General features: G+C 33.1%; 2 protein-coding genes across 4 annotated transcripts; both read right to left on the bottom strand.

The window, feature by feature from the left end:
- Nucleotides 1-1,197: 1,197 nt before the first annotated feature.
- LOC106326189 (ubiquitin-like-specific protease 1A) lies at nt 1,198-3,457 on the bottom strand. Of its 3 annotated transcripts, none has more exons than XR_001267172.1 (9): nt 2,736-3,457; nt 2,575-2,654; nt 2,407-2,497; nt 2,242-2,340; nt 2,074-2,166; nt 1,882-2,001; nt 1,696-1,794; nt 1,541-1,613; nt 1,198-1,441 (listed from the first exon to the last, which is right to left on the bottom strand). XR_001267172.1 is itself a non-coding variant. In XM_013764213.1 (9 exons), the coding sequence occupies exons 1-9, from the start codon at nt 3,285-3,287 to the stop codon at nt 1,379-1,381; spliced, it is 1,275 nt and encodes a 424-aa protein (XP_013619667.1). In that variant the 5' UTR covers nt 3,288-3,456; the 3' UTR covers nt 1,198-1,378. The 3 variants fall into 3 exon arrangements, 2 of the variants coding, with proteins under 2 accessions (XP_013619667.1, XP_013619673.1); XM_013764213.1 differs by having other exon boundaries at nt 1,696-1,799; nt 2,736-3,456; XM_013764219.1 differs by having other exon boundaries at nt 1,696-1,799; nt 2,742-3,456.
- Nucleotides 3,458-5,004: 1,547 nt separating this feature from the next.
- Nucleotides 5,005-6,942, bottom strand: LOC106322764 (protein TRIGALACTOSYLDIACYLGLYCEROL 4, chloroplastic). The gene is made up of 5 exons (XM_013760895.1): nt 6,639-6,942; nt 6,300-6,552; nt 5,855-6,221; nt 5,447-5,784; nt 5,005-5,357 (listed from the first exon to the last, which is right to left on the bottom strand). Exons 1-5 carry the CDS (start codon nt 6,896-6,898, stop codon nt 5,160-5,162), a joined length of 1,416 nt encoding a protein of 471 aa, XP_013616349.1. The 5' UTR covers nt 6,899-6,942; the 3' UTR covers nt 5,005-5,159.
- Between the last annotated feature and the right edge of the window lie 6,116 nt (nt 6,943-13,058).

The following is a 13,058-nucleotide window of genomic DNA, read 5'->3' as shown; positions in this document are numbered from 1 at the left end:
CAGTTTTGGCGGGAAAATGCGTTTTTCCGGTTCTGGCAGGAAAATTGTGTTTTCCAGTTTTGGCGGAAAAATGCGTTTTTCCGGTTTTCGCGGAAAATTCCATTTTCCGGTTTTGGCGGGAAAAATTCCATTTTCTGGGTTTGGCGGGAAAAATTGTGTTTTCCAGGTTTTTGCGGAAAATTGCGTTTTTCCGGTTTTGGCCGGAAAATGCTTTTTGGAGTTTGGCGGGAAAAATGCATTTTTGGGTTTTGGCGGGAAAATGCTTTTTTTTTTTGTTTTGACGGGAAAATGCATTTTTTCGGTTTTGGTCGAAAAGTGCGGTTTTACTGGTTTGGCCGAAAAATGTGTTTTTATGGAAATGTGTGTTTACGTTTTTTTGCCGAAAAATGCATCTTGCGGTTTTGGCGGAAAAGTGTGTTTTTCAGTTTTTGCGAGAAAATTCATTTTTTGGTTTTAGTAGAAAAATGTATATGCAAAAAATAGAATTTAGGGTTTGAAAATAATATTTTGATTTTAAAACGTCATTTTTGTCATTTATCATTTTGGACTGAACTAGATGCATCTGCATCGAGATGCACCATCAAGACTCACTTTCATTTGAGTGAGAATTTGAGATGAGTTTTTTAAAATTCAGCTGGGTGATCTATCTGAATGTAACATTATAATGCACAAAACGAATATCGATTTACATCTTCACCCAAATAATCTATTCGGATGAGCAAACTAACAGGGCCCGGAATGTAAAAATGTCCTTGCGTGTTCTGTAGTCTCCGTTGAGGCAGTATCAGCGAACGCACTGTTTAGTGTATGTATATATATATATATATATATTTTTTTTTTGGGACGACATTGTTTAGTGTATATAATAGGTTCTTTTTTTGTACGTCTTTTGTTTTGGACATGTTCTGATGCAGGTACTTGATTGTTTGACTATCACGTAACTTCTAAACATTGATGTATACATATTTTTTGGTTGCATAAGTTGGAATGGAGCAAGCATGCTTGATGTTCATACTATACCATGTAATACATGTACAAGTATCACAGTAAGCTTAGAAACCTTGATTCTAAGTAACAAGTTTGGTGAGAGTAATAAGCTTAGATATCTTTATTCAACCACATTATTTTTTATTTTTTATTTAGAAAATTTTAAAATATCAAATTCAATAGTGAAAATGTTGGAAGAAAATAAATAGATTAGTGAAAAAATAATTCAAATTTCCACTAGCAACAGAGATAACAGTCATAAGACAACCACATTGTTATCCTTTTCTGTATGTACACCAAAATATTTAAGAACACACATCTAACTCGAGTAACTCTCTCCAACACTATCTACATGAAAAACCTTTCAAAACTATTCTCTTTTCAAACAAAATCACTCAGCTCTCAGTTGCAGAATCTCCTTCGCTGTCCTAACCCGGAAGTATGCCATATGTTCCTGTGCAAAATCACGCAAACATCTTTACATTCAGCACTCTTAGTCTCTCTCTCTCACACACAACAACAGTTTCTAAATGTAGTTTCCTTTGATTTTTACCTCAGTGAAACAAAGATCCAGACCTCTGCTGTAAAAGTCCATGTACTTCAGCATAAACATTCCACAATCAAATCTACAAAACGCGGAGCACAAATTAATACACAAGCTACTGTGGATGTATGAACTAAACTAGTTAGAAAAGAATGATACCATACCCATTACTCTGCTCAGGAAGGTCCTGCACAAACTCTTGTCTCCACTGACTTACATCAACGTCCACTTCATTTTTATCCCTAACTTCATCTACAAAGTATCTACCCTGACAAACGATAAAAAAGAAACTACATAATCAGGCTCCATGTGAGGAGAGTAAAACATGTTTCACTTACTCAAATACTTACCAGCGCATCGAGGATTCTAGGCTCTCTTCCTTTGTACGAGTCCAGATACTGGAACTTTCGTTCCTTTATATTAATAACAGCCAAAGTCCAGTGAATGTTCATATGTATAGGGATAAATATCTGTCCACAACAAAAAGTTCTCTTAGACAGTGTGTAATGATAGCAGAAGAAGAATCACACAAAAAAGTTTACCTTGTCACAATCTATGAGATGGTATCCCAACTTCTTCATTGAAGTCCATCTTCTGACTGCATTGTAGTTGTATCCAGTCGCCGAATTAACTAACTGAGGAATGACTTAAAGTTATGTCTTCTCGTTAAAACCTTAAAAGCTCACAGGTATAGGAATGTGTATAACAACCTTGGTGAAGAAAAATGTATTGAAAAAATGACATTTGAGAAACTTCTTTGGTTCTCTAGCTTCCCTTTCCTTCAGCAATACTAGATACAGATTAATCACCTACAAAGAACAAAGTCCAAGCTTTTAAGGTTATTAACTGGATACAGATTAATGACTATTACTAACCTCATCGTTCAACCATTGACCTGGTTTAAGACACCTCAGTTTTTCCACAGTAATGTCAATATTAGAGTTCTCATGTGAAACCAAGATGTTGCTGCAGCCAAAAGAGACGTTCATAGCATTATACACAACAAGAACATTATAAAGAAGCAAGTAAACAGGAGACCAAACTGAAAATTAGCTGAGAATGCATCCTTGACTGCTGTCAACTCTTCTTTGGAAAGTGGTTCAAACGGTTCACTCCGTACATCCTAAAAAAAAAAAAAACAATTAAAAGAAGCATAAAACACACAAACTTAAGACACCAAAAAAAACTATAAACAAGCCGAAACCTCAACTGGTTCTTCGTCTTGTCTAAAAAAGGAACGCAAGCTTCGCAACAAGCCACGACACCGTTCTCTCAAAAAACCACCAAAGCCTCTGGCTTTCAGTTTAGAAGTCCTGTTCTCAGCGCTCTTGAGAGCCTTTCTATACGCTTCAAAGCTGCAGACATCATCAGTCACAGCTTCTTCATCCACCACCATAAAGCTCCCGTTTTTCGGATTGACTTCATCTAAAGACACTTCCTTTTCACTCTCCTCTTCCATATCCACAGCGTTTTCAACCTCGTCGTCATCAGATATCACCTCCACGTAATCAACCTCGTCGTCGTAGTCGTCAACATCAACCACTTCCGTTCTATAGTAGTCCAAAGGCAAATCAAGTTTCTTCCTTTCTAAGCTGTTACAGTCACTTGTGAGTAAAACTCCTACAGCATTACCAGAAACAACTTGTCGGGGGCAAGAGAGACCGAACTTTCGGACAGGGGAAGGAGCGTGGACTTGTCTACGAAGAGGAGATTTCACTTCTGGGTAGTAGCGGTGGTGGTTTCCTGGAGGAGCCATGGTGTTCGAAGTAGATGCCGTTGTGAACCAAATCGATCCTCGAGAATTGAAAGGTCTCAAAAATCCCCAAACTCGGGAAGCAATTTTCCATTAAAGGAGTCGCCTTTAGGGACGAATGACGCTCCCGATGACGACCGGGTAAGCGGTATCCCGACCCGAGTAAGGGTTAACCCGACCCGGTTCGTTATGGTTGTTGGATCATGGATGATATACTGTAATCTGCTGACTTCCTACCCTCTTCCTCAAAGAGAGTGTTCTAATTGGTTACAAATAATGTATTTTAATGCTATTTAGTTTTTTTCGACCAAAAAAAAATAAAGATGCTATTTAGTTTAAACGATTCAAATTGATTCACGCATCTTAAACCGATTTAAATTGATTTACACCAAACCTTACATATTAGATGTGATTCAGCAGTTCTCAATCGGTGAAGATAGCCTAGTATCTCAACAATATAAAGATTTTTGTTTCTTTCATTTCTTGATCAGATATATACAATTAGCACAAAATATCACAGACTTGCAAGTAATGCTCAAATTTCTCTTTATGTTTTATTATATGTTTGATTGGTACCTCCAATTTTATTATCTAAATAAGTGGTAGCATCTGACCTAATGTAATTATTGTTGTTAACAAGTTGATTTACACATCCCCTATATATTATTTGAAAAACATTACGACTTCTTTTTGTAACCACATGTCATCATTAGAATGATTTTTAGAATCATTAGAGAAATATGTTGGTCCATCTAATTATATAATAAGCTTTTTATTAAACTAACAATAAATTCATCATTAATGTACTTTATTATTTCCTTAAATAAAATTTACGAAATTGCCTAATGTGGCTAAAATATATATGACAATTAATAATTTTGAATAATAAAGATCTGATAAAAAATAGTGTATCTTCTATCATATTTGTTTAATTTTAAACTATTAAATAAATTAAACAACCACAATAACCATATAATAAAAATTTAGATTTTTATGTATATGTTATATTTTGAATTTTTACAAACGGCTATAAATTACTAAAAGTGTTAAAAGTCTCACATTCAAATTTTATGATTCATGGTTTAAAATTTTTGTTATGACAAAATACAAATGATTACAAAAATTATATACGTAAAAAGTCTAATTTAATTAATTATTAAGATTAATATATATATATATCATTTTAAATTAAACTATAGACCATATAAAATACAATATTTTAGTTTCAAAATTTACTTTGAACAATTTTTTTGATAAAAGTTTTGAACAATCATTGACAACTTATTTTTTTTAAAATAAATTACTAAAACTATTAGTCCCACAATGAAAATTTTGTTATCAGTAGTTTAATTTTTTTCTATAAAAGATACAAATGATCAAAAAAACTATATGAGTAGAAATCATCATTTAATAGACATTAATATTAGAAATATACTAAAATATATTATCTATATTAGTATCATTTAAATTTAATAACATATCCTATCAAATATAAAAAAAAAATATTTTTTGGATTAATAAAATTGATTTATATGTTCGCACCAATTTAATTATATATTTAATAATTACTGACTTTTAATTATTTAATATATATTTATTATTTCATAATATGTAAAAATATTTACTACATAAAATAATTTATATATATAATGTTAATTCCGCGCGGGTCTTAACCTAGTTTAAACCTATTTACTGATCCAGAGCGATTTAAACCGATCTGTCTGCTCAAATTGGATTAAAAGAAAATATTTTTGGTTATGAATAAAAAATAATAACAACTAATGATACAAAGACCAGATAATATGTTTATGGTCACTCCAGTGTCTGTAATAATTTGGGTATATAAATCTGTTACAATCTTCACATGTCCTGAGGCTAGGTCTCATAGAATCGAAGCTCAATCATGAATTCTCTTTGTTTTGGTGAGTACCACGCAACAGCTTTGGCAGAAGCAAGCACTTGGAGAGCATACTCGACAGCAAACACTGTGTTGTGGATGGTCATAGGGTTAGATCCATTTTTCAGATCAATCCGAATTCCAGACTCAGCTCTTAAACTAAACGGTCCAACAATCTGCAACAGATTCCATACAAAGACTTATAAACCAAGTAGCTGAAAACTTATGAATCCTGAGATAGCATGATAGTTAAAACTTCTCATACCTGTTGCTGCAGAGATACTGCTACTTCAGGGCAGATTTTCTGAAACGCTTCTAAACTAGGCTGCCGAGAATTCAAAAGCTCTTGTGCGACACTAGTGGCACCGGTAAGGAACCTCAGACCATGAGGGAAGTCTAATCTAGCATGGAAACGGGTGAGATCAAAGAAGAGCTTCTGAAAGTTTCCATATTGAGCTGTGAGCGATGCACGTCCCAAGGCATCAGCCATGAATCCGGAGTTTACAGATGGTAAATGAAGAGAGAACCCTCCTACACCTTCAGAATCCTTCTCAAGTTTTGTTCTTACTGAATTTTCACCGAACGCTGCAGTCATCACACTACCTGTTGAATCAAAGAAAGTTAGCAATAGACCAATGCTGCTTCTGAAATGAGTCTAAGAAATTTATCATACCGATGATCCCAGATACTGAGACATGAGGGCTACTGAGAAAGATGTCATAGGGCTTGCAGGCTTCTAGCTTTGGAGTGATACCTCTCCAGAGATCCATGTTGGCTCTATAAGAAACCGCGGATTTTAAAGACAAACCAGGAAGCAAAGAAGCAGGAGGAGGCACTTCCACATCCACATCATAATCAGAATTAAACTTCTTGGGAGTTCCACTGGGATGATGCAAACATAAATGGTAACTTAAACCAGACTCAGCAGGAAGAGAAGCTAGATCAATAGCCACTGACAACGGCACATCCCAATATTCACCATCTTTATCCACATACAGTCCAGGCCAAACCGCTTCTGCTGTCAGAGTGTGAAGCGGAAACTGAAAAAAAAAAAAACAATAGCAATCACTAAGTAAAATACAATCACATTGGGAAAATTTTGATAAGAGAGGAATTGCCTTGTGATTGAAGACAGCTTTAGCTCTTGGATTCTTGTTAGGATCACATTTGTAAGTATCATAGGTGAGAAGCAGAGTATCCTCTGGTGTTAACAACAGCTCAGAGCAGAAGCCTAACGCGTATAAAGACGTATCCTTTAAATGCTTGCCGAGTGTGCTTAACCGAGAAGCTGACCCACGAACAAAAGCTTCAGTCTTTTTAACTTCCGACACGAATCTTTGAACATCGAACTGACCCAGAAGAGACACAAACCTTGGAACATTACAAAACCCAACATTATCCGAGAGAATCAGGATTAAAGGTGAGATTTTTAAGTTTGGTGATGAAGTGTACTGTACCAGTTGTTGGGGAAAGGGAAAGTGAGGACTTTTTGGAGGGAGAGGCCACCATGGAGAGGGGAGAAGGAAGGGATGAGAGGTGTGGCCATGAAGCGGTGGAAGAACTCTGCTTGCTTAGGGCGAGAGAGACGAGTTCCTCTTGAGAGACCTAGAGGGAGAGGGTCGTTGGAAACGGCTCGTGCCGTGGCTTCGAGTGTCACTGGAGTCGACATGTCTAGCTCCCAGATGTCTCCCTCTCCGACCCATCTCAGTCTGTTCATCGCCGTCGTTTTCTGCCGTCGCTCGGTTTCTAGCTGAACCTCGAGATTACCGAAGTTATTCGTTAATCTTTGGTTCTGGATTGGCTCGGAGAAAACCCTGACGTTTTTAGGTTCCATATGCAAAATGTGTGCCGTTTTAGTTCGGTGACAAACAAATGTTGTTTTTAAGATATTGCAATGCCAACTTTATGAAAAATTTTGTTACTAAAATTTATGTTACCAATGCCTATGTGTATTTAATGGCTCGTTTTTCGAAAAAAAGTTAAAAGTTAGAAAAATTTGTTTATAACAAAAACTAACTTGAAATGGAAAGAGTATTTTATTGGTTGGTGGGGGGTGTTTCGTGCATGGTTCCTCTAGGATTCCAACTTAGCCAGCCTTCTATAAAGAGAGACCTTGTGTCTTTGAACCCGAAACCATCAGACCTCACGTTCACTCACATGCTTATATGCATCTTTAGACATATAGAAGCAAAATACATCTCTCTCTCTCTCTCTTAACGTTTTTCTTTTTCTAAAAGGATTTTATAATGGGGGGTTCTTGGCGTTTCTTGTTTGGCTTCTTCGGCAGCTTCAAGGCATGGTGGAGGAGAAGACAGGGATCAAACCCGGCAGGAACAGACGACGAGATGTTTGGTGAAGATAGTGAAGGCAACTTCTATAATTGGTACGTTGTCGAACCAGCTATTAACAGGAAATCCACTGATTTCATCAGAAGGTTTCACGAGACTCGTGGCTGATTCCATCACCTTTTTCTTCAGTTTCTTTAAACGTACGTAGCTAGTAGTTTGGAAGAAAATTTGTTGCTATTTCGTAGTACGTCTGTATGCGTGTTTCTATGTGATTCCAATAAATGTAATCATAATCCGTTAAATCTGAGAGTTTATTATGTCCTTTTTCTCTATATACATTCTTATCACGCATTTAAGATATATATCAAACTCTGGTTTATGTTTTGGCGAATATAATTTATAAACCTATGATTTATGGATAACAAATGCAGAAAACAAACCAAACAATACGAACTGAATGCTTCCGCATATATACAATACTTTTATGCTTGTGATCAGTGATGTTAGTTTCGTGATATTAGATACAAAATTCTAGTGAATCATTGTAAGCAAATAATCTACTAGAACTAAACCATCTAGCTAACAAAGACCATCTTAGTGATTTCCCGTCTATCATAACCGCATCGAAAATCAAATGCCTAAGAAAATTAGCGTTTAGGCGTGGAATGATTGTTTGGTTTACTTCCTATATATATAGTAACACCCCTATGGAATGAACATATTAATATTGTAACATGTTCGTTATCATTCATATTCATTGTTACATGTTCTATGTTTTTGGCCAATATATGACTTCACCAGGCAAAGTTGAGGGTAGGTAATCTGATCATAAGTTGGCCAAATAATCAGTCCGTTCTTATTATAAGACGATACGCATGCACCAAATAATGGAAACTAAAACTCCTTTATTCAAACTTTTGGAAAAGAAATTAAAACGAATGTATGTTAGAAAGAAGGAACTTTTTAGGCACGAATCAATACAAAAGCAATTAGAATCAGCCAAAAGAATGATATGCTTATAATTGAGAAGGAAGATAGCTGTTTCAATAATACATGTTCCTCTCCTTTGTATTTGTATTTTGTGTCCCAAACTTTAAGACAGCTTTGAAAGCACTGCTTTGTGGTTAAGTATCCTCATTCTATATATATATATAGGCTTAGGCACTTTGTTACCTTTATATAATTCTTGCCTTCTTGGAAGCCTTCTCGCCTTTGTTTTGTTTTTGTTTTGTTAGGGAACATGTCTTACCCCTTTTACTTTACCTTTTACTTTGTTTTTGCGATAACTATATTTTTTAACCTACGTTATGCATGTAGTTTTATTTAGACGACCCTTTCCAAGTGTGTATATAAAAGTATACATTGTTTGTGTTGGTATAAAACTCGAATGTATACAAGTACATGTTTCTTAAGTACTAAAATGATACTTTAATTTCGTTGTTAACTTTAGCTTTAACATAGTTCCTATAAAGCATAATTTCCATATCATTTTAAATTGTAGTATGAGTTTCCACAAGTTTCATGTTTTAACTTTGTTGATATAAAAAAAAACTTTATAATTATACGGGCTGAGTTCATTTGTTTAATCAAATAAATATACATATCTTATTCTAGTTCATGTACAAAGCTATAGTATGTTCATATAGTTTACAAATTCCAGCTATAGAGATATTTACATGTGATACTCTACAAAGTAAAAAGTATGGTTTTGGACTTCAATGTACCGTACGTAGAGGCTAAGATTGTACTAGTTCAAGTAAAGGAGAAAGAACCGATTTCCGTAGTAACAACAAAATTATGTTAATAGTTCCAACTCCACTTTTTATGTGGCCAGTCAAATTAATGTGGAAAGAAACCACTCTCCATTTGTAGAGAAAGAAAATAGTTTTTTTTTTTTTTTTGCTAAATAAGAAAAGAGTTCAACTCAAAACATCATAATATAAATATTAACACAATTTTTTTTTGAAAATTTACTTATTCTCGTTACTTTGAAGATTTATCATTATTTAAATACATACTCCCTTCGTTCCTAAAAGATCTATATTCTAGAAAAAAAATTTGTTTCAAAAAAAAAAAATATATATTTCCAATGCAATTTTTGTCAACTAATAATGAGAAATTGTGAAGTTCAAGCACATTAATTGCATTTCTTAAAATCTTATTAGTTTAAAAATATAGGAAATATAAAATTACAAAAAATTATGCACTTATAGTTAAATTTTAATATGTTTTATTAAAAAATGTGAAAATTCTAAAACATAGATCTTTTAGGAACGGATGAAGTATATTTGATTGAGTACCATCAATCATCATGTTTCGGATATTTTATTTGATTGAAACATCAAAATCTTGTGTTCTTGTATGTAGTAGTTAGGAGTGTCCATAGATAGCTGTGTGTGTTGTGGTTAAGGTCTTCTTTCTATGTGGAAAAGTCTGTTGGATATGTGTGGTTTTTTATTAGATAAAGTTGCGTGAGTATTAACTTGTTTGTCACGCAATTATGTTTTTTTTTTGCATTTGATTGTACAGCAATCTGGAATTTGTTAATAAGAAAATTCCGAAAACATAAGTGATTTTTTTTTTTTAATACTAAAAGGAACTTATAGTTTTTGATCGATCGTGATAAGCATTCATATTTCATGGCATGGGAAGAAAATATAGTTTTAGTGTGTGTTGGAGCTATAAAGGTTTTTTTTCCTATTATTTTTTAAGTTTTTTGTAAAAAAATTAAAATGGAAAGTGGAACAAAGCAAGGGTTACAAATTGAAGATCAACATAAATCTTTAAGGTATACCACAAATGCAAAATGAGAAATTAAAAGGTAATGGAGAACGTGAACGTGTAAACGCTAATTAAGAACGTTTGGGGTATTGCATGTTCTTTAATCCAGGAGATCATTGAAACCCATCTTCATCTTGTAGAACTTAGTCAGCAAAAAGAAGTGGAAACAGTTGGAGCAGACTGTGTTGTCCGCTCCCTCTTGAAGATGGCAGTTTAGATCTGGCCACATCTTCAGAACTGAACTCACATAGATATCCTTCATGTGAAGAAGGGGGCGTTCCAGAGAGCGGTGGAAATATGCCATGCAATCTTCCACCACTGAAATACTTTGCTCATCAGTGAGTTTGTTGATGATTTTCACCCCTTTCTCAGTGTGGCCGATGGCCATGAGGAGAACCAGTGGCGGAGCCAGCTCGGTTTTTTACAAGGGTCAAATGCATAATAAACATATGCTATATGGGTCAATAAGATAAATTTTTAGTAACTATTCTGTAAAATACAAGGAAAAATTTATTTTGATACAATTTCATATGGGTCATATGACCACCCTCACCAAGCTGTAGCTCCGCCACCGCCTACGAATTCCACATGGCTTGTCTGAAGCAGAGACAAGATCTCACGATGTCAATCTGATGCTCATTCCTATGGTTGATCATATAGCGTCTTTCTAACTTTTTATACGTGTTCTGATTCCTTTGTCATTTTAGTTTTTTCAACTAATAAATTGTTAGTGTTATTTTTTCCTCTATGTTGGTTGGTAACTGTTGGAATAAAAACAAAGAAATATGCATATACATTTATTTATTTTCTTTTGAAACTTTGATTTGCATTTCTTGCTTTCTAATCTAAACAAAAATCCCTAAATCATTTGTTATATCAAGTGGAGTTCTTGCTTCTCTAATGTATAATGTATTACAAAGCGTACCTCATTGACATCGTAGTGCGTTTGCCCCAATCAGAAGTAGTAATAGAAAGCCCAGCACAGATAAAGAAACAAAAACTTTAGTTCGATGTTTTTATAGCTGCCACGTAGCTTAATTTGCCCTATGCTAGTAGATGAGGTGGAGGGCTGTGTGCAGATCACAACTCTACTTTATATATATAAGATATAAAGACAACCAACGGTAATCATCGACATATCGCCATCCCCAATATGCTTCACCGTTATTATATGTTTTTCTTTGTTCTTCTTATTCTCATCAATTTTCACTTCTGTTCACTTTTCTCCTTTTCTGATTTTCTTGTTTTTTTTTCTCGTTCTTTAGTTTTTAATTTAACTAAGAAATATATGTTCCAGTTACAAAAAAAAAGAAATATATGTTCTATAAATAGTACACTCCCATCACTAAAAAAATAGCCAGAAGTAAAAGATGATCGACATGAATTATATCATAAATCAATTTATTGTTATATTCTATCTTGTATAAATTACACTTATTCTTTACTTCTCAACTGAATGTTTTGTAACTAGATCTAAGTCCAAACAGATCTTAAAATGTTCTAACATTGTTAATGACACTTAAACTCAAGGCTAATATAAAATGTAATTTTTCACGAGTTTCTCACTAATAATTTTTTTTATGTATGATTAGGAAATTGTTTTATTTATTATGTTGTACACTTATTTGTACTTATCAAGTAATCAAAACAGAGTTTGTAGGAAAGATCCACCACTATCAATGACCTTTGCACTTCATTCAACTAAAGACTTGCAGAAGGCTTTAGTTTCCTTTAATTTTGTACAATAACAACCAAAAAAATATTAGTGGGAGCCAATAAATAAAACGGTTTTTATACTTCTCGTTTTACTCGTTCAAATTTTTTTTTTTTCTCATTTTACAAAAATTGTTATTTTGACATTTCCACAAAAATAAGAAAATAATTAAAAACTTTATATTTTTAATAATTACATTTTTAATAATTACATTTGTTTAACCAATAGTCTTTTAGATAAATGTATTTATTTAGAACATCTCTAAAAAGGAACTCTATTTTGAAGTTTTTAAAACTCTATATTTGAAGTTTAAAGGTATTATTTTGCAAAAGCAAAACTTCAAACTCAGCTTCAAAATTATTTTTATTTTATAATATTCAATATGAACAAGAAAGAATTGTACGAAAAGACATCATCAACAACAACAACAACCATCTTCAGCTACACAAAAAAAAAGTCAATATTTGAAAATTTTGAAGGTTCCGGATCAAACTTACCTGACTATTAGTGGTGTTTTAATATTTAAATTTGTGTAATAGTTATGTATTTATGTAATTTTTAAAAGCTTTTTTTGTTAAGTTTCTTTTATATATTTTTGATGTCTAAATCTAGTTTTAAATATTTTAAATCTTATTTTAAAGTTTTATTTAATTTTATGTGTAAAACTTAGATTTTGTAAACAAAACTTAAAATATTTATGAGATATAATTTTTATACGGATTAAAACAATAAACAATAAAATATTTATATGAATCATAAATGTTATGTGTAGTTGTAGGGAACAAAATACAAATAAAAATATGAAACTTCAAATTTGAAGTTTTGAGTAGTGAAACTTCAAATATAGAGTTTCACTCTTCAAAACTTCAAATTTGAAGTTTTGAATTTCCTTTTTGGAGAGCAAAAAACTTCATATTTGAAGTTATAGAGTGTCTTTTGAAGATGCTCTTATAAGATCAAATATTTTGCAGTTAATATTAATGTTAAAATAGATATAAACTGTATATGAATTCTAAAGTGATATTATTTGTGTTACAAAAAAGTAATCCCTCCGTTTCAAAATGTTACATATTTTAGATTTTCATACATTTTAA

The sequence above is a fragment of the Brassica oleracea genome, chromosome C1 (assembly GCF_000695525.1).
Source record: "Brassica oleracea var. oleracea cultivar TO1000 chromosome C1, BOL, whole genome shotgun sequence".
NCBI lineage: Eukaryota > Viridiplantae > Streptophyta > Magnoliopsida > Brassicales > Brassicaceae > Brassica > Brassica oleracea.
The sequence above is the reverse complement of the archived record's forward strand: the minus strand, read 5'-3'. Positions and strand labels throughout refer to the sequence as shown.